The sequence below is a fragment of the Leucopleurus acutus genome, assembly GCF_964270905.1.
Source record: "Leucopleurus acutus genome assembly, chromosome: 4".
Classification (NCBI taxonomy): Eukaryota; Metazoa; Chordata; class Mammalia; order Artiodactyla; family Delphinidae; genus Leucopleurus; species Leucopleurus acutus.
The window spans coordinates 52,948,338-52,973,109 of record NC_139146.1 but is presented as its reverse complement, the minus strand read 5'-3'; the positions used below and the strand labels follow the sequence as shown (position 1 = coordinate 52,973,109).

The window sequence follows — 24,772 nt, the reverse complement described above, 5'->3', positions numbered from 1 at the left end:
TTTTTAATCTGCAAAAAAGAACCAACTTGAAGAAATTTAATAAGATAAGATGTGTAGAGCGGGGACCCTAGGTAACTACGATGGCACAGAGAAGTTTGAAAAGTGCAGGAAACTGGAACTAGGCTCATTGCTGGGATGCAGCAGCTGGCAGTGGGCATGTCAGGGTGGGAGGGAAGGCAACTCATGGTATCTAAAAGGGATTAGCAGCAGTAGAACAAGTGGCAGCCCCGCACAGGTTAGAAGCTGGTTGTTCCGACCAGCAGGTAGATATGGCAACTCTACCTGGAGAGGAAAATAGGTAGGGCAGAAAGTCAAAATCAAAGATGTCCAGTAGGAGGAACTGGATTGTTGATACCAGCCTGGAGGCAGGGGACCAATCCCCAGGAAGGTGATTAGTGAGTGACAGGAAATCTAGGTCCTGGTATTAGAAGTCCTGGGATTCAAAAGATGTTACTGAGAAAAGGATTCGGGAATAACAGAAAAAGGCAGAAGCCCAGTTAACAGAACTGGGGAACAAAATCAGGGCTCGTCTAGCAGCAGGAGTGAATGGAGAGGGGAACCATGAGTTCAAGACACAAGAAAGGGGCCCAGCTTTAGAAACAGGATAGATATGGAGACTGGGCATCAGTCAGGTGCAACCTGATACGTATCCAATGGTTGGATACGTAGCAACCATTGCTGTTGATTTATTTTTATATATTAAAAGACTATGCAAGCAATACATGTTTATGATAAAAATAAGAAAAAAAATTAGAAATAGAGATAATTAAAAAATGGAGAAAGAAGACCCACAATCTCACCAGTGTTAATATTTTGATGTATATCCTTCCGGGCTGTTCTTATACATACATACATAAATTTTTCCAACAAAATAGGATTATGCATACTGTTCTATACCCTACTTTCTCTCAGTATTATAAAATAAGGGATTTCCCTGGTGGTGCAGTGGTTAAGAATCCACCTACCAATGCAGGGGACACGGGTTCGATCCCTGGTGTGGGAAGATCCCACATGCCGCGGAGCAACTAATCCCATGTGCCACAACTACTGAGTCTGTGCTCTAGAGCCCATGAGCCACAACTACTGAGCCCACGTGCCACAACTACTGAAGGCCGCATGCCTTGTGCTCCACAACAAGAGAAGCCACCGCAAAGAGAAGCCTGCACACCGCAACGAAGAGTAGCCCCTGCTCACCGCAACTAGAGAACACCCACGTGCAGCAATGAAGACCTAACACAGCCAAAATTTTAAAAATAAAGTAAATAAATCTGTAAAAAAAAAATTATAAAGTAAGTATTTTCTACCCACATTTTTTAATGCTGCAGAATAATCCACTATACAGACGAACAATAGTTTATTTTTTGCGGTACGCGGGCCTCTCACTGCTGTGGCCTCTCCCGTTGCGGAGCACAGGCTCCGGACGCGCAGGCTCAGCGGCCATGGCTCATGGGCCCAGCCGCTCCGCGGCATGTGGGATCTTCCTGGGCCAGGGCACGAACCCGTGTCACCTGCATCGGCAGGTGGACTCTCAACCACTGCGCCACCAGGGAAGCCCTGATGTGTATTTTAATTAGGAACCTAAAAGTGGTCAGGAAATGAGCCTGGGATAATAAGATTTTGGAACAGGTCACCGGGACCAGACAAATAAGCCTAGGGTTGAAGGGAGAGGTCCAGAAAGCCCCAAAAGACAAATATAAATTAAAGATAAATAAAAATTTGGAAGTTGTCAGTGTACAGATGGTACTTAAAGTCAGGAGAATATATGAGATCACCAATGGCAAAGATGGGGGAAAAAAAGAAGTCCAAGGACTTATCCTTGGCGTTACTCCAGGGTATGACTGGGAGATGAAGAGAAAGCAGCAAAGGTGAATGAGAATGCCAGCCAGTAAGATAGAAGGGAACCAGAAAGCATGATAATCCTAGAAGCCAAGTGAAGAAAGAGAATCAAAGAGAAGGCATGATTGAGTGACCAAACAGATAAAGTAAGGTGAAAACTGGGAAATGACCAGCAATATGAAATCACTCGTGATCTTCAGTAGGACAGTTGGGCAAAAAAAGACTGATTAAGGAAGGTTCAAGAGAGAATAGGAGGATAGGACTTAGAAACAATATCTGCAGATTTTTTTAAAAGAAGTTTTGCCAAATAAGGGAACAGGGGAATGGGGCAGTAGCTGGAAGGGATAAGGGATCAAGAAAGATTTTTGTTTCACTTTATTTTGCTTTGTTTTTCAGATTGAGAGAAATAACCATGCAGTTGTATACTAAGAGGAGTGATCCAATAAAATGGGAAAATTGATGATGGAAAGACTAACAATTGCACTGCCTTTGAGTACGAGGGAAGATGAGTTTCAGTGTCCAAATGCAGGGACTGGCTTTGTTATAAATAAAAGCATGGGCAGTTTATCCATAATAAGAGGAAGGGAAAGCTGAATATATGGGTGCAGAGGCAGGTAGGTGGACTACGTGTGGTGGAGGGCGGTTCTCAGAACTTTTATTTTTTTCAGAAACAGGACTCAAAGTCATTACCTGAGAGAGAAGAGGTGGAGATCTGAAGAGAGAGGAGGTATGAGAAGTCCTCTAGGGGAATAGATGAATGATTGGACCAGGGAAATGAAGTAGAAATGCCGAGCAGAAGTAAGGACTCTCTTGAGGTTAAAGGTCATGAATTTAAATCAAACCAGTCATCATGATTGCATGTTTTTCTCCAGCTACTTTCAAATGTACACTGCAGCCACAGAATTGGTGGAGAGTTGTACTTAACCAGGATTAAGGTTTTGTCAGTCAATTACTACTAGAAATTGGGAGAAGCGTGAGGGAGTTGAACGTGTATTCAAGAGGAAGTGATTATAATGACAGGTCATGGTATTGACATGTCTTTCACATTTGTTCTCTCTCTCTGTTCACACAGACCTTGCTCTATAGCAAGTGCTCATTAAGGTTAGCCTGAACTGCCAGAGTTGTTCACTGCCATGAAAAGCTAATCTCTCTTCACTAATCACCGTATGCACATGGCTCATGTTTATTTTTGTTTTTCTCAGTCTCCTAATTCCTTGCCTTTAAGAACCAGACATTTCCTCAGAGAAAGACAAATACCATGATTTCATTTATAAGTGGAATCTTAAAAAAAAATAACCACAAACAGACAAACAAAATAAAACAGAAACAGATTCATAGATACAGAGAACAAATTGACGGTAGCCAGAGGGGAGGTGGGTGGGGGGTTGAGCGAAATAGGTGAAGAGGATTAAGAAGTACAAACTTCCAGTTATAAAACAAAGGAGTCATGAGAATATAATGTACAGCGCAGGGAATACAGTCAATAATAACTGGAATAACTGTATGGTGACAGATGGTTACTAGACTTATCACGGTGATCAATTTGTAATGTATATAAATGTCAAATCACTATGTTGTACACCTGAAAATAATATACTATTGTATATCAACCATACTTCGATAAAAAAAATTAAAAATTTTTAAATTAAAGGAAAAAGAACCAGACATTTCAGATAACATTTCTATTCTGAAGCCACCGCTAAGCTGAACTACTCCCAGAATTTATTTCTCCTTTAATTCTATTTGCATGCAACAGTGCATAAACGTCTATCAGAGCATTTATCAAATTATAACTGTGTATTTGCCTTTACCTCATTTTTCACTAAAATGTGAGCTTAATAAACATGCAGCACCTTACACAGTGCCTGTATCAGAACAGACACTCAATAACTTGACATGAATAAAGGCTATCTGATTGCACCTGGGCCTTTCTTGAACACCATTCAATGGCATTAAAATATGTATAACTATGGCATATTCTAATATGTCAGTATTCCTACTAAGCATATGCTAGATAAGCCAAGCGTATGGTAGAGAATTTGTCACCCAACAGAAAGATTAATTCCCGTGTCTTCTCTTTACTATATAAACATTCTCCCCTATAAATATTTTATATACTTTGGACAATAAGTTAACTTTTATAGATTGTCATGATGCGATTAAGTACTAGAACCTGAAAATGTTATTGTCAAACTACCCAATATACTTCCATGGAATAAGGGTTATCTTCTGTTTGAACACATTTTAAAACTCTGATATAATTTAAAACTTTCAGCACAATGAAGTATTTTTAAGAATTTCATGCAAAATAAAAACTAAACTTTGGAATACAAAAAAGTTGACTTATAACTCAAAACATTATTTCTGTAATGCTCAGTGTTGTTGCTTATAAAATTTAGGTAACTAATATGAGTCACTCAGAAGAGTGCCTGTGTATCCTTGTAGCATTGGGCCAGATCTTCCTTCAGGAGGGATTACTTGAGGTTTTCTCGTCTATATATGGACACAGCAATGCCACGTGCTGTCTAATTTTGTAGCCTAGTCACAAAACCCAATAAATTGGTTATGACACAGACCATTCCAGGAACATTAAGTTCACTCCATTACAATCAACAATTTTCCCATAGAGCAGTTATGTTGCTAGGCAGCTCTGCCAAAGGAAAGCCTATAATTAGTGACAAGAAAAGCCTTTCTTCTTTCTTATACATACATACACATACAAGTGTGCGTGCACACACGTATAGGGATAAAATTCTTTTCCCAGAGAAAAATCAGAACTCAATTTCTGATAATATTGTTTCCAATACATACAATTATAATTTTTATTACTTAAAATGAACTTCCCTCTGATAAGTCAGACTAATTGTAAAATTAGTTATTTAAAAGGTATAATCATGGAAAGTATCCACATGAGGAAAATTTAATTCTGCATAATTCCCAAAGACAGAACTTACGTGTTATAATTATCCTTTTATTTATGTTATAAGGATAAAGATCCACATTACAGCTTTACAAAGTACGAAGAGTAGCAGAGGCCAGGAGATGTACGACTGAAAAAATTATGTGAAATCTAAAAATAATACAATTTGGACTAAAATATGATAAAAATGGAAAATAATTGTTAAAGCACACTCCTATAGTACTTACTATCTGTGATATTAATTAACTTAATATCCAATGCTGTACATAAACACTTTAAAACAATTTCAAAACATTTTTGCCTCCCTAGCTAGAATGTAATAAGCCCATCAAAGGTGGTATCATTTACATATAAGAATCAATAAATATGTACTGATGATCAACCTGCTTTTTCTCAGAGAATGTTTACTGATGATCAATCTGCTTTTTCTCAGAGAATGCATCCATTGTTTATAAATGGTTCTGTTTTTCAGACTTAGTCACTTATAAGTTTTCCAAGTTTATGGGGTACACAAAGATGAGTATATCCTCAAGGGCTAATTCTGGCACTATTTGGAGAAATTGTTACTACTGTCATTTAAAATGATATCCTTACTGACCCTGTTCATCAAATGAGGCAGATATGTTGCCTGGCAAATCTCTTTTACTACCACCAAAAAGCCTTTGTAGTTGTAACTTAAAATTGACAATCCTCTTCTTTCCAGTCACCAAAGGGGATGAAATCGTCAAATTTATACTTTTTCTACCCACACACTGAAGTAGAATAGTCAACACACTATAAATCATGATTATTGGCCTTTGGTTGATATTATAATTTATGTATTCATGTTTACTGTCATAATACTAAACATTTATGGGGGAGAAATTATAAAATACTCAAATAAGCTATAAAAAGTACTATAAATAAAAAGTATGAAAAATACTACATAGGACTTTAAGAGCATACTTTAGATGGCCATGACTTTGTGTGTTTGTGTTGGGAAGCAGGGAGTGGGTCAGGGAAGGTATTTGTGAGTAAGTGATATTTTAGCTGAGAGCTGAAGGAAAAATAGGAATTTATTAGAGGAAGAGGGGAGGGTAACAGTCTTTTACATCAAAGGAATTGCAGGTCTCATGGCCCTGAGGTAGAAAGAAGTATAGTGAACTTGAGGACTAAAAGATCAGAGTGGTTGGAATACACTGTGCCAGAGTGTCAGGGCAGAGGTGAACAATGAGGCTGAAGAGGTGGACCAGTGCACGCAGGGTCATGTAGGCTTCATGAAGGATTTTGGTCTTTTTGGTTTTAATCTCACAAGTAACATGAATTGATTGGTGTTTTTACAAGACCACTCTGAGCAATCAGGCAAGACAAAGAAAAGAAGGCATCCAAACAGGAAAGAGAGAAATAAAATTATCTTTATTTGCAAATGATATGATCTTATATGTAGAAAATCCTAAGGATTCCACCAAAAATCTGCTAGAACTAAACAATGAATTCAGTAAAGTTGCAGGATACAAAATCAACATACAGAAAACAGCTGTGTTTCTATACACTAACAGCAAAACATCTGAAAAAGAAATAAATAATTCCATTCACTATAGTATCAAAACCAATAAAATACTAAGGAATAAGTTTAACCAAGGAGGTGAAAGATCTGTACACTGAAAAGTACAAGAGTTTGATGAAAGAAACTGAAGAAGACACAAATGGAACAATATCCCATGTTCATGGATCCGAAGAATTAGCATTGTTAAAATGTCCATACTACCCAAAGCCATCTATAGATTCAATGCAATCCCTATTTAAATTCCAATGGCATTTTTTTCACAGAAATAGAAAAACAATCCTAAAATTTGTATAGAGCCACAAGAGAACCTGAGTAGCCAAAACAATCTTAAGAAAGAATAACAAAGCATCATACTTCCTGATTTCAAGCTATGCTACAAAGCTATAGTAATCAAAATAGTATAGCACTGGCATAAAAATAGACACACAAGCCAACGGAACAGAATCGAGAGCCCAGAAATAAACCACACATAAATAGTCAAGTAATATTTGACAAGGGAGCCACGAATACTCAATGGAGAAAGGATAGTATCTTCAATAATAAATAGGGTTGGGAAAACTGGATAACCACATGCAGAAGAATGAAATTAGACTCGTATCTTACCCCACTCACAAAAATGAACGTGAAATGGATTTAAGACTTAAATGTAAGACCTGTACCATAAAACTCCTAGAAAAAAAACACAGAAAAAAAGCTCCTTGACTTCACAGAGATTTTCTGGATATGACAGTAAAACCACAAGCAACAAAAGCAAAATAAATAAGTGGGACTACATCAAACTAAAAAGCTTCTGTAAAGCAAAAGAAATAAACAACAAAATGAAAAGGATGGGAGGATGGGAGAAAATATTTCCAAATCATATATCTGATAAGGGGTTAATATCCAAAATATATTAAGAATTCTTACAACTCAATAGCAAAAAACCAAAAAAAAAACCCAATTAAAAAATGGGCAGAGGAACTGAATAGAAGTTTTCCAAAGAAGACATACAAATGGCCAACAGGTACATGAAAAGGTAGTCAACATCAATAATCATCAGGGAAATGCAAATCAAAACCACAATATGTTATCACCTCAGGCCTGTTAAAATGGCTATCATCAAAAAGACAAGACAAAGAAAGTATTGGGGAGGGTACAGAGAAAAGGGAACCCTAGTGCACTGTTGGCGGGAATGCAAGTTGGTACAGCCACTACAGAAAATAAATATGGAGGTTACTCAAACCTGCTCTCCACAGAGGTCTGCCCTATGAGTTGAAGGCAGGGAGTCCCTGACTTCTTGGCTGCATTCTTCTGGAATTTAGCATCTGCAACACAGAGCTGAGGAGTGTGAGCTGGTTACCTGACCCTCATATAGAGATACTGCAGCCCTTGACTAGAAGTTATAGGGAAACGGAACCCCATCTTCCTGGCCACACTCAGCTGAATTGAAGCTTCCATCATGATGATCTGGGGGTGAGGGGAGGGAGAGAGTGCATCACGACTCAAGTGCTACAGACTGTTCTGAGATTTAGTAGCTTTTCTTGAATAAATGTTTTTTGGTTTTTTTTGTTGTTGTTGTTGCTGTCTTCATGTATGACCTTAACACAGATTCCAGATTTTTTTTTTTTTTTTTTTTGCGGTACACGGGCCTCTCACTGTTGTGGCCTCTCCTGTTGCGGAGCACAGGCTCCGGACACGCAGGCTCACCGGCCATGGCTCACGGGCCTAGCCACTCTGTGGCATGTGGGATCTTCCCGGACCAGGACACGAACCCATGTCTGCTGCATCGTCAGGCGGACTCTCAACCACTGCGCCCCGGGGAAGCCCCAGATACTTTAAATATTTTTGTTTTTTAAATAATTTTCACTGATTTTGATTTTTCTGCTAGGGATGGTTCTGTGGACCTCCTTATGATACAACACCAAAACTAATCATTTCCACTCAATATTTCTTAAGTATGGAAACAAACATTAATATATAAATGAAGCATTAACTTTACTGTACATTCAAAATTTTACTGAGTACTAAGAATTAGGTACCAGGCTACATATTAGCTAGATAAGTAAATAAACTTTTAGATTTTTGTATTTTCCAACTTTTAATTATGTTGAAGAATGGGATTTTAAATCTTTACTGTTTTTTAAAATTAAAAAAATTAATGGCACATTTAAAATCACTGAAACTTCCTTAAAATTGTTTCCAGGGTTATTTCAAATTTTAGCTTTATAAATAAATTTTATAAAATCGTTGGAATTTAGTTCTTGGAATATATGATTAATTAAACCGTCTTGAGAGAATCTTATTTAACTCTTTTCTTAAACAGACGCACAACTACCACCACTATTACCAATTAGAAACCTGCTAATCCAGACAGCTGGGACTGATTTACATTTAATGAAGCAGAAATTGTCATGTGGAATCTAGATATTTTCTCCATGACACATGTTGACATTCACTCAAAATCAAATTATTAATCTTCTACCTATCTATCTATGTGTGTGTGATCTTTAAAAAAAGTATTATTTAAGCAATTCTACATAAATTTCATATTTCCTATTTGTGATAAGATGTTTCTATTTTAGTAGATATGAAAAAGACCTAGGTAAATCCAAACACCCACAATATCAGCATATGAAATGATCAAAGAGTAATCACAATGCTTCAAACTGATTTCAAAACATTTAATTATTTATTCAAGGCCTTTAATAGAAAACTATCATGTAAAATGCTTTCTCTGAACGTCTTGGGATGACTGAAATATGAACTGGACATTCAATTTAAGAATCCGTGCCTAATCAAAAACTCTACAAACAATAAATGCTGGAGAGGGTGTAGAGAAAAGGGGACCCTCCTACACTGTGGTGGGAATGTAAATTGGTACAGCCACTATGGAGAACAGTATGGAGGTTCCTTAAGAAACTAAAAATAGGGTTACCATATGATCCAGCAATCCCACTCCTGGGCATATATCTGGAGAAAACCATAATTCGAAAAGATACACATACCCCAATGTTCATTGCAGCACTATTTACAACAGCCAGGACTTGGAAGCAACCTAAATGTCCATTGACGGAGGAAAGGATAAAGAAGATGTGGTACATATATACAATGGAATATTACTCAGCCATAAAAAAAGAATGAAATAATGCCATTTGCAGCAACATGGATGGACCTAGAGGTTGTCATACTGAGTGAAGTCAGTCAGCCAAAGACAAATATCATATGATATTGCTTATATGTGGAATCTAAAAAAAAAAGGTACAAATGAACCTATTTACAAAATAGAAATAGAGTCACAGATGTAGAAAACAAACTTATGGTTACGGGGGGGGGAGGGATACATTAGGAGATTGGGATTGACATATATACACTACTATATATATATATATATATATATATATATATATATATATATATATATATATACACACACATACAGATAACTAATAAGAACCTACTGTACAGCACAGAGAACTCTACCCATACTCTGAAATGACCTATATGGGACTAGAATGTAAAAAAGAGTTGATACATGTATAAAAAAAAAAAATCTGTGCATATACCTCTCCTGGTTGGAGCAGATATGTAGCTCTTATTCTCCTACCTAGTCCCATGTAAGAACAAAAATTAACCTTATCTCAAACTTAGAACATTTAATTAGATAAAAAATAAACATAGTGGATTTCAGGAAGATTCAGTTAACAAAAGAGATATCTTCTAAAGTATCCTGAGTTAGAGAACTTAAAACAAGAACATTACATATTTTAATTTTTCAACTTACCTGATATAAGTAATCTTCAAATACAAAATAATAATCATCATTGCTTGCTGTCAATTTCACATCCTATAATTAAAAGTAGAGAGCACTGAAGAGAACCTAAATGAGTATGTCTATAGTACTAAGACATAAAGGCAACATCTAGAAATAATACTGCAATGATTTTATTTTTATGTATGATTATAAACTTCTCAATTAGATTTTATCACTAGAATTATCACAGGTAAACTTATAAATTTACTTGACTAATATAAGTGACACATTATTTGACTACAAATTGTTCACAGTCTTTTTGGTTCCATTAGTAATTCTTTATTATTTATTTCAATTTTATCTCCTTTAAATCTAATATTTAGGTGTCTTAAAATTAGAAAAGGAGATGCAATCACAACATCCAAAAGCAACCATAGCAATCTGGCCTCAAATTACTGTTCCAATCTCATCTTCCACTATTCAGACCCACATTCTTGCCATTCCCTCAAAATACCAAAAATCTTTCATGTTTTTGTGATTTTTCACTTGCAAGTCATTGCTTGCTAACAAACAAACAAACAAACTAGACAATGTTTATCTTCAATCTCACCAGCAAGAAAACATACATAGTAGAAATATCGGAACAGTTACAAAGAAATATTGCAGGAATCTATGATAATATTGCTCAACCTACAAAATTCAATCAGACTATTGATCAAAGCAGCAATTACAGGAGGATGAAATGAGCTGTGGATGACTCTGGAGGTAGTGAATGTGTGCTACGCTTGGGAAAACTGAAAGACGCAGACTAAGAGGAAAGAAAGGAGCCAGTCTAAGTCACAACGTGGGCAGAGGCAGAGACCATGCAATCTCAACGAGGATGATATTGCCTCTAAGGGGTGAGACTTCGTTCCTGGGGATCAAAAACTTTTACATAGTACAATGGTCTGTGGACCTCCAAAGCTTATCCTTACCCACCAAAATCTTATTCTTTGGTATTTAATTTTTTTTATATTAGAGAAAATTTTCTCTTTAGGGATAATAATGAAGAAAAGGTTGAGAAACACTGATATAAACTGACAGGTCAACTGTCCATCATAGCAAGTGGTGGAAAACTGTAGATGGTGTGGATTCAAGGCAAGTTTGTGGGAAAAAAACACAGTGCAGAGAGAACCATTAGATATTTTAGCTTAGGGAGGGTTTGATGGTGTTCTGTATATAAGCATTGCCTTGTTTCATTAATTTCTTTAATCACTAAAATAATTCTACTTTACTTTCAGTTAAATTAAAAATGAACCTTTGCCAAAGGGACTTGTAATGAAACTTCAAATAATTTAAAAATGCTCATTTCCTCAAGGGCTGACTTTAATAATGTTTGGAGTTGTTCCAATAAGATCAGCAGAACTCAACTAATACAAGTCAGAAACAACCAGAGACAGATATCTTCCTAAAAACACTCATGTTGTGGACAGTCAGGATTGATTCTAGCAGAACTTATATTCAATTCTTCAGACACAAACTGTTGACCTCTTTCTCATGACAGATTTGTTTTTTACTGATTCTAACCGAAATTCATGTTGGCAGCAAAGAGAACTCTCATGCTAGCACTCTTGGATTTTTTGAACAACTTCTCTTGTTGAGTCTTCTCTCATTTGAACAGAAAGGAGATTGAAGGTCTTAAAGCCCAAAAGATCTCTTAGGGTGTTGTTAAAATAATCCCCTGAGCACAATCATTTGACCTCAAAGTTAATAGTAGTACCTGTGATCCAAATCTATGTAAAAACTTCTGTGAGAGTCAAGACTTTTCATCAAAAGACTGCATCCTCTTAAATTTCCTCATCTTTTCTCTCTGTAGAGCACAGTGGTTAAAGGTACGGTTGTGAAGTCAGATTACCTAGATTCAAATCTTGGCTTTGCTATTTAATATATGAATTTAAACAAATTTCTTTACTCTTTCTTTACCTCAGTTCCCTCATCTGTAAAATGGTAAAATGATAGTACTTCCTGTTTTGCTACAACACATATATCAATATGTGGCTGGTGAGTAAGGGAATGATGGCAGTATAACATGAAAATTGTGTTCGTTCATATGCAATTTTTCTTTAAAACAGGGAAGCCAGAACAGCAGAAGTAGAATTATAACCTTCAGCAGGAAAGGGCAAAGTCTTCCACAGGCATGAGCCCTTATAACTGTATTTCAAGAGAATGGAAAATGAATGATTGCACGGGGGCCCCCTCTCCAGAGAGGCACACCCCCTGCCTTGCACATCTCTTAGCTTCTGCACTTCCTCTTGTGCCCACCTGAAAAGCAGCCCCAGTGGTGCTGTGCACCACTTCCATCTGCATTACTTTAGCATTTACACTTTATTATTTTTGTACATTTTTAATAACTCCTGCAGGAGCAGCCTGCCTGAGTTGTCCAATTCATCTCCCAATTATTATTTCTGTTAGCACTTTAGTTACAAAAGTGCAATTTTTCCTATAAGCTCTTATTTTTAAGCATGATTTTGCAGAATGCAAGTTTTTTCCAGGAAAAAATGCATTTATCATTTACAGCCCAAATGCTGGTATCTACCACCCAAGGTAGCTAACAGGATCAGGTGACAATCTATGTAAAGAGTTTGGAACAATGTATGGCACATAGTAAGCAATCATTAAATGCTAGTAGTCATTGTTATAATTAACTTTGGTTATGTTTTACCCAGACAAATTTTTAGGTTCTTCTCTCCCCTGTTTCTGAGATCTGGAATAATATGCCCGTCTCCTCTATCTTACACGTTCTAAATCTAAAATCCAAGTCTTTTAAACAACCCAATCATTAATCCAGAATCAGTCATATCCTATACCACGTTTTCAGCATCTGCATCTCGTCTCAATATCAGATGCCTGGAAACAAAAACTCAATGAATCCTTATAATAAAACTTGAGACGTGCTTAACTATATGTCTAGAAACTAAAAGAAATTAAAAATAAAACATGACTTCAAAATAATAAAATAAATAAGCAGGCCCTAAAGACTGTGAGACAAATAAGATAAAAAAATCCATAATCTCATTTTCCTTTTAGTTTCTTTTTATGTAGTTTGTGTGGAAAACTTGAATTTATAAGGACAGGAAATGCTTATCATTCTCTTAATCAATAAATGGGAGGGTCAGGAAAGGATTATGAGGACAGTTTCAACGGGAAGGAGGATAACATTGAATAGAAACTGCAAATTTTGAAGGTCAAACTTAACTTTGTAAGTATAATGATCACTTAAAATTATTTTTCAAGTTTAATATGTATCATCATGCATAGTGCAGTCCCTACATGTTGAAGACTCAATAATTGCTTAATGATATCAATGAAATGGAAAAACTATGTATACTTTTACTTACTTTATAAATTAAACTGTCCACCAAAAGGTCATGTTGTATCACATTAGTCTTAAGCTGCTCATAATACAAGATATCCTAGATTTAAAAGTTAAACAAACAAAAACATTAAAAGTCAATCACATTTTAAAGTCAGCCTCAAATAAATAATGCCTTTAATAAATAATGATCATTAATAGTATTATAAACACTAAGAGGATAAGGACTTTTTTTTTAAAATTTGTTTATTTTTGGCTGCATTGGGTCTTTGTTGCTGCGTGCCGTCTTTCTCTAGTTGCGGCCATCAGGGGCTACTCTTCGTTGTGGTGCATGGGCTTCTCGTTGCGGTGGCTTCACAGGTTTCTCGTTGCGGTGGCTTCTTTTGTTGTGGAGCATGGGCTCTAGGCGCATGGGCTTCAGTAGTTGTGGCTCGCGGGCTCTAGAGCACAGACTCAGTAGCTGTGGTGCATGGGCTCAGTTGCTCTGCAGCATGTGGGATCTTCCCGGACCAGGGCTTGAGCCTGTGTCCTCTGCATTGGCAGTCCGATTCCTAACCACTGCCCCACCAGGGAAGTTCCCAGGACTTTTTTTTATTCACTACTACAGTCTCCATGCCTGGCCAATAGTAGATGATCAATAAATATACCTAATCCCATCCCTTAGGATAAAATCTGCTACCTGGTGGGTATTTAATCAATGTTTGCTAAATTGATTAACTGTAATTTAATAGCAAATGCAGGACTTCCCTGGTGGTGCAGTGGTTAAGAATCCGCCTGCCAATGCAGGGGACATGGGTTCGAGCCCTGGTCCAGGAAGATCCCACATGCTGCGGAGCAACTGAGCCCACGTGCCACAACTACTGAAGCCCGAGTGCCTAGAGCCTATGCTCTGCAAAAAGAGAAGCCACTGCAATGAGAGGACCGTGCACCACAATGAAGAGTAGCCCCCGCTCACTGCAACTAGAGAAAGCCCGTATGCAGCAACGAAGACCCAACGCAGCCCAAAATAAATAAATTTATTTTTTTTAAAAAAAGAAAAATACAGCAAATGCAGTATTTATTAAGTAATTACTAGGTGTCAGGAACTGTTTTACACATGAGTTAATCTATTTAATCCCACTACACATGAGTTAATCTATTTAATCCCATACCAACAAAATAAAACTGTTCAACAATGATTATTATTCCCATTTACATTTGAGAAATTAAGGCCCAGAGAAAGAAGTAACTTGCTGTCCAAGGCCACAAAGGTAGTAAGATTTGATCCCGGGAAAGCCCTGAAACCTATATAAAAACCCAGAATGACTACACTATACTGCCTTTCTAATATCTAAATTATTATAAAATAAAAAAGTTTAAACATACTAAATCAGCCCTGGTAGTAAAAGTAATCATAGAGCATATGAAAAACATGAGGGTTTTTTTTTAAGATTAAAAATCCTTTATTATTCATTTTTTAGTTCAAAATATAATGATTATAACTATACAGAATCCTATGCAGTTAACCTGTACATGATTTAAGCACAGCTTGAGAAGATACATAAATTTCCAAGAGATAATGAGAAACACTCTCATCTCATCTGGCTAATGGACAATAATAAGGGTTTAGGACTTTTAATGACATTGATCAATAGAATCAGCAGTGTACTTTGCTTTACATCTGAGTCCAGGTTTTTAGAAAAGTAAATAAAAATCAGTTATAGCACAGGGAACTCTGCTCAATATTCTGTAATAACCTAAATGGGAAAAGAATTTGAAAAAGAATAGATACATGTATATGTATAACTGAATCACTTTGCTGTACGCCTGAAACTAACACACTGATAAGCAATGATACTCCAATATAAAATAAAAATTTTAAAAAATTGTAATAGCAAAAAAATCAGTTTAAAAAAAAGAAAAGAATATGGTATTATATTAGAAAATCTAACTCTAAACAGTGATAAGATTTGGCTAATGTTTAATTTAATAGAGAATAAGAAATAAGAAGGAAGAGAGGAAAGATAGGAAGAAGAGAAAAGGAGAGGAAAGGAAAAAGAAGAAAAGACAGGGGAAGGCAGAGAGGGAGGAGGGACATGAGACGTAATCCAGTTAAGCATCAGGCTAATAGTTGGTCGGGGTGTTCATAATAAATAATAAAGGTTAAGACTAAATGGGTAGTAGTTGTGTTAAAGAGAGATGGAAATATCATCTCACTACTTCAGCTGATCCCTGTGTTCCTCCAAATCCCTCCATCCATGTCTTGGGCATTTTAGCCCTGGTTTCCACCCATATCCAAATACTGCTTGGCTCCATCACTACATCCCAGTCTACGTGATTCTTTCTGAAGACATTCCCTCAAATAAGAGTTGTGAGACAGGTTCGTCTGGGACAAAGAAGAATATCTGTTGCATGCAGCTGCCTTGGCAGGGTGGTGTCCAACCCTATGTTTCCTGAAACATGATTTCTTTGTCTTGAAAGATGCTTAATACACAGTTCTCTGATTTGAGGCAAAGTGCTCTTTGCATAAAGATAATCTGGGGATTTACTGGCTATTTTTAGTCATTTTAATTTTAATTAAAAAGCCTTACTTTGTTCTCATTCATGTTGTTTTGATTTCTTACCTAAAGCAAAATTATTTTACTATTTTATTTACCTTCTACTGTATTTATTAAATCCATCTCTCTGGCTAGAATAAAAAAACATTTTTAAAGGCTGGAACAGCACCTAATTCAAATACCAATCCTTGACAACGGGCAAAGGGCATAGTATTATACTTTAATGTCTTCTAGGGAACACAGTGGAAAAGCTAAGATGCTTAGAGTTATGTCTCTTTTTAAAAATAAAATAAGTTTAAAATTACAAACTGATATATGACCATTAAAATAAGTGAAACAATCTAAAGCTGGATAAAGAAAAAGTTAATAACCTTTTCTTCTTCCCTGCCACCACACTGAAGAAACTAATGTTATTTGTATTGTATTTGTAACATTATTTGTAATTTGTATTCTTCCATACTTTTCTCCATGCTTATACAAATATATAATATTTAAGGGTTTTAGTTGTTTTTTTAACATAAAATGGAATCATTCTATACTTATTTTTCAGTTTCTAGTGTATATCATGGTCATCTCTCTACGTCTTTTTAATAACTACATACACTTTAATATTTTTGAAGCTGTGCTACAGATGTATCACAATTTATTTAACCATTCTTTTAGCCTATAGATGGCTACTCAGGTTGTTTCTAGTTGTTTGTCACTACAAATACTGCAATAAATATCCTCATGCACATATGCTTTTGTATCTATGGGATAAACTGGCAAAGGTAGGATTGTAGGCTGAAGGCCATATATATAAATACACACACACACACACACACACATATCTTTAGTTGGACTACAAATTGCCTAACTACTTTCCAAAAAAGTATCAATTCAAATTCCCACCAGCAACCCATGAGAGCACAAAGTTTACCTATATCCTCACCATTTTAACTTTTCCATGGATGAAAAATGGTTATCTTACTGTTGTATTAATTTGCACTTTCCCAAATACTAATAAAGTTGACATTCTTTCATATGCTTACTGGTCATTTGAATTTCCACTTCAATGACTTACATATTTTTCTATTAGATTACATTTATTTTATTAATTTGTCAGGCTCTTTATTGATAATGAGGATTAACCTTTTGTCATTTGTGTTACAAATACTTTTTCTTCAAATTAATATGTGTTGTTTGATTTTTGTTTATGGTATACATTGACAAATTTTAAAAAAATTTTTATGGCTTTGGATTTTCTTGCTTCCCTTAGGCAAGGCTCTCCTACATCACATGTTTATACAAATATTTTTCTAGTTTTTTCTAAAATTGATTTTTTTTTTTTTTGCAGTACGCAGGCCTCTCACTGTTGTGGCCTCTCCCGCTGTGGAGCACAGGCTCCGGATGCGCAGGCTCCGCGGCATGTGGGATCTTCCCGGACCGGGGCATGAACCTGTGTCCCCTGCATTGGCAGGCGGACTCCCAACCACTGCGCCACCAGGGAAGCCCCTAAAATTGATATTTTTAATTAAAATGTTTATAACCTACCTGGAATTTATTTTTATATATGGTAAGCCAAAGGTCTGAGTTTTCTTTCAGAAGGATGGTTATCAGCATCCTTTATTAAATAAACCATGCATTTCCAATTGAAATAAAACTCCAACACCTCCCTATCAGAAATAGATTCAGCAGGCAGAAAATCAGTAAGGTCGAAGTTGAACTCAACAACACCATCAATCAACTGGATATGATGGACACCTGTACACTACTTTATCCAATAACAGTAGAATACACATTCCTCTCAAACTCACATGGAACATTCACTAAGATAGACCACATTCTGGGTCATAAAACATAGCCTTAACAAATTTAAAAGAATAGAAATCATACAATGTCTGCTCTCAGACCACAGTGGACTTAAACTAGAAATCATTAACAAAAAGATAACTGGAAAATCCCCAAATACAGGGAGATTAAACAACATACTTCTAAATAACACATGGGTCAAAGAAGAAATCTCAAGAGAAAGTTAAAAATATTTTGAACTAAATGAAAAGGTAACTTATCAAAATTTGTGGGATGTAGTAAAAGCAGTGCTTAGATGGAAATTTACAGAATTGAATGCATGCATAAATTAGAAAACAAGAAAGATCTAAAAATCAATAATCTAAGTTTCCACCTTAGGAAACTAGAAAAAGAAGAACAAATTAAATTTAAAGTAAGCAGAAGAAGAGAAATGATAAGAATTAGAGCAGAAATAAATGAAATTGAAAACAGGAAATCAATAGAGAAAAAAATTGAAACAAAAAGCTAGTTCTTTGAAAAGATCAATAAAACGAATGAGCCTTTAGCCAGGCTAACTAAAAAAAAGAAGAGAAAGGACACAAATTACCCAAATCAGAAATGAAGGAGGGTACATCACTACAGATCCTATCGACATTAAAAGGATAATAAAGGTATACTATGAACAATTCTCTGCCCACAAATTTGATAACCTAGATGAAATGGATCAATTACTTGAACAAGACAGAATTTGCTGAAACACACAAGAAGAAACAGACAATTGGAATAGGCCTACATCTATTAAAGTAATTGATTTAATAATTAATAAGTGTCTAAAACAGACAGTACCAGGGCCTCATTGGTGAATTCTACCAAACATTTAAGGAAGAAATTCTGCCAGTATTCTACAATCTCCTTCAGAGGACAGAAGCAGAAGGAATACTTCTTAATTCATTCTATGAGGCCAACATTACCCTAATACCAAAGACATTATAAAACAAGAATTTATAAAATATAACAATTACCAATAATGTAATAGGATATTTCAAGAGTATTTTGTATAAGCTTTGGCAAAATAGATATTTAACAGTAATAAATTATGATTATAAAAAGCAATCTTTGAAAAGCAAAATAGCCCAAATTTTTAGCATCAGAGAATATTTAAATTTTAGTATATGTATCTATTTTATATTTTATGCAGACTTACACACTATCTCTTTAACTAAAGGAAAAAGGAAATATACTCTCAGGAAGTCAAAGAACTCACAGAACATTCCTAACAGTTTATACTTAATTGTTCATTAAGCATTTAGATGAGCTGACCATTTCTAGACGCTGTACAAGATACTGACTTTACAGATGATGAAGAAGAAAAAAATCCCTGTCCTCAGGTACTCAATCTAGAAAGGGAGGCAGCCAACTAAAGTAAGAAGTATGGTATATGTTTCTCTGTCTTTAGGTCTTTGCTCCTGCACTGGTTATGGTGGGAGAAAGAAAGGTTGTGGAGAACCTTATTGTGAAATCACTAAAGGAAATCTTAAATGTTAATACTCATCTTGGCTATCTTATCAGTAAGCAAGAACCTAGAGCAAAGTATAAGACAATTTTCTACTTTTAATTAGCAAACTGAAATTAAGCAAAAAAATTTAAATATGAATGTTTACTAAATATGGATATTTTGATCCAGAGATCTAGAGAGCTGTAGAAAAGAAAATATATAAAAGCAATTCTTTTAAACTTACCACATATTTTCTTAAAAAGAGAAAAAAATCAAAGTTAAATAATGTTCTAGTAAAAGTACTAAATAAATTAACTGCTAGGAACTTAAAGCATTAAATCCCAAGTCTTTCTATTGAGGTAAGATTTTAAAAATAGCTTTATGAAAAAAAAAATAGCTTTATGAGTGTGAAATTTGAAATATTCCATTTATCTAACTCCTCAACTGTGATGCATTTGTATGTGTAGCTTATTTTAAGTGATTGGAAAGTAATTGAACAAAAAGTTCTGATAAAGTATTCTTCATAAGAAGTAAGTATTCTCCCTCTCTCTGCCTCTCACTCTCTCCCCCTCCACCCTCTAATGTACCACCTACAACAATTATTTCGGAACCGCTATAGTTTGTTCAGGTCACACATTTACAGTGAAAATAAGTGTAAGTGATAGAAAATGTTTTATTCAATAAAATCAAGATTGCCTTCTGATAATATTAATTTCTATTTACAGATTTGCCATTTTGAATATAGAAAATCAAGATAACTTAACTCCAGAATTCAAGTGTAAAAACTGCCTTTGAACTTTATACAATCATTATCTGCGATTACTACTTTTATTCTACAACTATACTTCTGGAAAAATTCTAAATCTATTTTTGAAATGGTAGTAGTTAGTTCCTCTGCAGAGACAGGACTTGCTAACTTAGCTCCTGATCAGTGAAGTTGGTAGGTCATCTACACAGGTCAGGACAAGAACTACTACCTCTTCTACAAGAGTTGATACACTCACAAAAAATGCCCAGCATACACTCAAAACTGTTTTGTAAACTGTCACTTTTAAAGTGTCACCTCAAAACATCAGTAGTATCATTTGGTTTAAAACTGCTCTAAAATAAATCACAAGGTTTATTCTTTCAAAAAAGCAAGTGATTTTTGATAGTGCTGTTCAGAGCAGGAGATTTAAAATACTCACACACACACACACACACACACACACACAAGCATGCATACATAATTTGCAAAGGTTACAGGTGTAGTTTTTATAATATATGTTAATAATGTTTGATTTTCTTAAAAACTGCATTATTATAAATTATAATTAATTTATAACATAATTACATGTAATATGTAATTACTATTGCTACCATCAATGGTGACCTGTTATATCAAGTACTGTGTTAATAAAAGACTCACATAGATTTCATTTAATTCTTTCAACCACACTGGGATATAAAAATTATTACCTATATCTAAGTATGGGTAAGTTGAAGTTTGAAGAAATTTAACTCACTCAATGACTTATTTCAAATAAGTTGAGGGAGCTAGGAGTTGAAACTAGGTCATATGATTCTAAACAAAACCCATGTTTTTAACTGCTAGGTTAGGGAACTATTAGTTTGCTATTTATTAAAATCTTTAAATAGATGACATAGGATCAGTGGGCTTCAGCAAAAAAAAAAAAAAAAAAAAAAAATTCTCCAAAATATTTCAAAAAGAATCAATGTCTTACACTTCTTTCTTTGTTGAATCTATTACCTGTCTGTTGGTGATTTCTCTTCATATTCATTTTATTTCCTAAAATAAGATGTTCTTATACTTAGAAAAATAACATTCCCACATAATCTGTCAATTTTAAACCCATAAAAATCGTGCATATTTTGAAAGTAACTGTAGGGACAAAGTAGTCATTTACGTATATCGAGCTGTCCATCTTTATTTCTCCCTATTATAACTCCCAGTTCTACCACACATCTTCACTGATCTGAATTGGTGGACTCCACTTCTTAAGATTTTACTTATTGTTCTGTTGTATGTATAGGTTCACCCTATCCAACTAATTATTAATAACAAAAACATCTATGTTAAGCACACAGTGATTAAATTATATGTTAATCTTATCTTAGAACTCTAAACCACAGTGAATTTGAAAATTAAAAAGGGAGTAAATATTAGACTAAGAAAAAAGTATTTCTACTTTGAATGCAGGTCTTTGAAAAACAAATATCAAATCTGGCCCATCCTTTTTCTTCTTACCTCAGGTTGGCTGGAAATATTCAAAATGAGAGCCCATAATTCAGCTCTCAGTGCTGTGGGACTTCCTTGTCTGATATACTGTTGAGCAGCAGCACTATCTTGTTCTGATAGAACTGTCAAAAGTATATTAAAATCTCATTAGAAAATTCATAATGTAAGAAATAACATTGAAATCTTTAAAAATTTTTGGGAAGCTAACATTTCATCTTTATGTCTAACATAATTGCATCATATCTTGACAATCTTCTTTTACTCTCACATTTTTGATGTGGTGTTATTTACAGCCCTGTAAGTTTCAAGCCGTAAGCTCCTCCACCTCCTACCCCACCAGGTGAAAGTTTTTAATGTAGGTACCTTGATTTCACTGTGCTTTAACTATAGCTCCATGGATGTGAAACTTGTGATGCATATGTAGAATAATTTTTGGATTTCATCATCACATGAAGTCATAGCTACAGAAACCCTAAATTTCTGATGCATGTTCTACTAAGTCATGAATGTTCTAGTATTTGGAAGTGGTATGCTATTTGAAGTATTATGACTGAGAATTCTAAAGAATGTAGATATCCATTCTATTCGATGACATTTTAGCTATCTGCCAAAATCAACAGAAGAGAGGGATTTTTAAAGAAGTAAAAACAAAAAAGATCTGATAACCTTTTAAAAAGGCCAAACATTATTCATAAGCAGTCAAGTTCACAAAATTAATATATTATCCTTTTGTTTTCATCTTTATGTTAATGAAAATACTAGCTATTAAGTCTGGAAATTAAGCCCCCGTCCAAAACAAACAAACAAAACCAAAAAATAAAAACAAAAGAAGAAATACTAGACAACTGCTGATATTTGTCAAACAGTTTTGGTTTCTTATATTTTCTTCTTAAAAGAAAAAGGAAAAAATCTTACACTAAATGAGAATGAAACAAAGGGACCACATGATAACTTGCAATTGTGTTTAATGAAAATATCAAATCATACAAATGCAGTTTTCTAAATAAATAGGATTCTGAAAAATTGAACTAGGGAGTTTAGAACATGATAATATAATTGCCATAGAAGATTTATTCTGACACAAGACTTACCTGCACTTCATATTTCAAAGACAAAACAGGATTTATAAATAAGGAAAAGAATCTTAAAAAGATGGGGAAAATTTGTTCTCCAGAACACTAACAGCTGCTTCAGTTATTAAGCCCTACCATGGTGAACAGTCGCTGGGAAGTGTGACAGCTATTATTCTCTCCTGATGCAGGAGCATATTCCTATTAACACTAATGAGAAGGGTGTGGGCACATCAAAGAGAGAACCTGGCTCTTTGATTTTAAAATGAAATTCTACTGTTGAATGGATTAAGCTAATATCCTTGAGAAATGCGTGCCTGCATTTATCATTTCCTTTTTAGTGAACCATCTGTGTACTTCTTTACCTGACATTTATTGATAAAGCCAAATTGATGCATTTCCCCTCTTTATAAAGATTCCCATTGTTTTATCTACATTGTTAAATTTTATTCCTTTTTAGGTCTTTAGCTTCTCAGAGATTAAATTTCAGTTGAGGGTATACGATACAGACATTTACTTGAGACTATCTCATTTTCAGAAATTAAAATAAGTATAATTAAAAGCTTACCTTTTTGCCCAATACGTACATGCTCATTTTCAAAAAGTTCTAAAAATGATAAAATAAATAAAATTATTAGACACAAATATACTCAGCCACATTTAGAACAATATTATGTAAATGTTTTCTGGTGTTGATGCTTTTAATTATTTTCAAAGCTGAATGGCTCTCCAGGAAACTATAAGAATATTTATCTTTATATGTGGAAAAATCTTTTTTCTAAGTTATTTCAAGTTTGTAGAAATGAAAAGGAAATATATTTAATCAGAAGAAAAGATTGATAAACTAATTTTCTTTGTTAAAGTAATACAGAATATCTTCTCACAACACAAATGTTTGTCCATTCATCTTTGACTTTTTTTCCTAAAAACAAAACAAAACTTATTGATAGCTTTATTTGCAAATCCCTACTTCTACTCTAATCTACCATGAAAGCAAATCTAATAAAAGCCTTAATACTTTATAGGAAATCCCACTATACAAATGCCATTTAAAAAGATTGTATGGGAGAAACAAAGATTTGTTTTTAAAGTACCAATCATAATGGAAATAACCTCCTAAACTAGATCATATTAAAACCGAGAAACATCTGTTCATCAAAAGGTACCACTGAGAGTGAAAAGGTAAGTCACAGAGTGGAAGACTGTATTTGCAATACATATATCCAGCAAAGGACTTGTACTTAGAACATGTAAAGCACTCCCGGTAAGTCAATTTAAAAAAGACAACTATCTGACACAAATAGGCAGAAGCTGTGAACAGGTTCTTTACAAAAGAGGTAATCCAACGGGCAATAAACATATGAAAAGATGCCCAACCACATCAGTCACCAGAGAAATGCAATTAAAACCATTATGAAATACACACCCATCACAATGGCTAAAATGAAAAAGACTGACAATTCTAAATGCAAAGGAAATGGAGCAAATGAGCTTCTCATACAAAGGTGGTAGGAGTGTGAATCAGTACAGCCATCTTGGAAAACTGTTTGGCAACATCTACTAACACTGAATATATGCACGCCCTATGACAGCAGCACATCGCCCTCAGGGGCGCATCTTATACCTATGTGCACCAGGAGACTTACACAAGAATATGCACAGAAGCACTACTGATAATAGTCAGCCCCCTATGTCTGTGGATTCAACCAACCACGGATTGAAAACATTTGAAAAAAAATTCCAGAAAGTTCAAAAAAGCAAAACTTGAATTTGCTGTGTGCCAAGCACTACACTGAATCTGTGTGAATGAACTGATGTGTTGGCATACCCTGCTGTAGTCTCCCGCCATTTCATGGATCCTCAGTCTCCAGCACTTGTGTTTGAGTATTGTTCACCTTGTGTCTCGTTTGTCACTTACGTTGTGTGCACCCTTTGTTTCTGTGAAAAAATGGCTCCTAAAGAGCAATTAAGTGGTCAAAACAATCCCTCAAAAGCTATGTAAAGCAATTATACTCCAATAAAGATGTTAAAAATAATAATAATAATTTTTTAAAAAGCTAAACAATCCCTCAAAGGCTAAGAGGGAGCGTTAAGTGCTATCTCTCAACAAGAAAATTAAAATCTTAGATCTTTTGAAAAGCGGCATATTTCTTGCCAAGGTGGGCCATAAGGTCAGTAAGAACAAATTGAGCATTTGCAAAATAAAGCAGAAAGAAGCTGAAATTTGTGGAAGTGTTTGTGCTGCCCCTACAACAGCAAGAGTGGTCTCTCATTCAT

At 34.9% G+C, this 24,772-nt stretch overlaps 1 protein-coding gene across 1 annotated transcript in view; it reads right to left on the bottom strand.

The window, feature by feature from the left end:
- Positions 1 to 24,772, bottom strand: part of TBC1D19 (TBC1 domain family member 19) — a 154,868-nt gene that overhangs the window by 40,528 nt on the left and 89,568 nt on the right. The window contains exons 10-13 of the mRNA XM_082838743.1: positions 23,064 to 23,102; positions 21,435 to 21,547; positions 13,410 to 13,484; positions 10,063 to 10,125 (exon numbers count right to left, since the gene is read on the bottom strand). Coding sequence (XP_082694869.1) covers positions 10,063 to 10,125; positions 13,410 to 13,484; positions 21,435 to 21,547; positions 23,064 to 23,102 — 290 coding nt within the window. The remainder of the gene's footprint in view (positions 1 to 10,062; positions 10,126 to 13,409; positions 13,485 to 21,434; positions 21,548 to 23,063; positions 23,103 to 24,772) is intronic.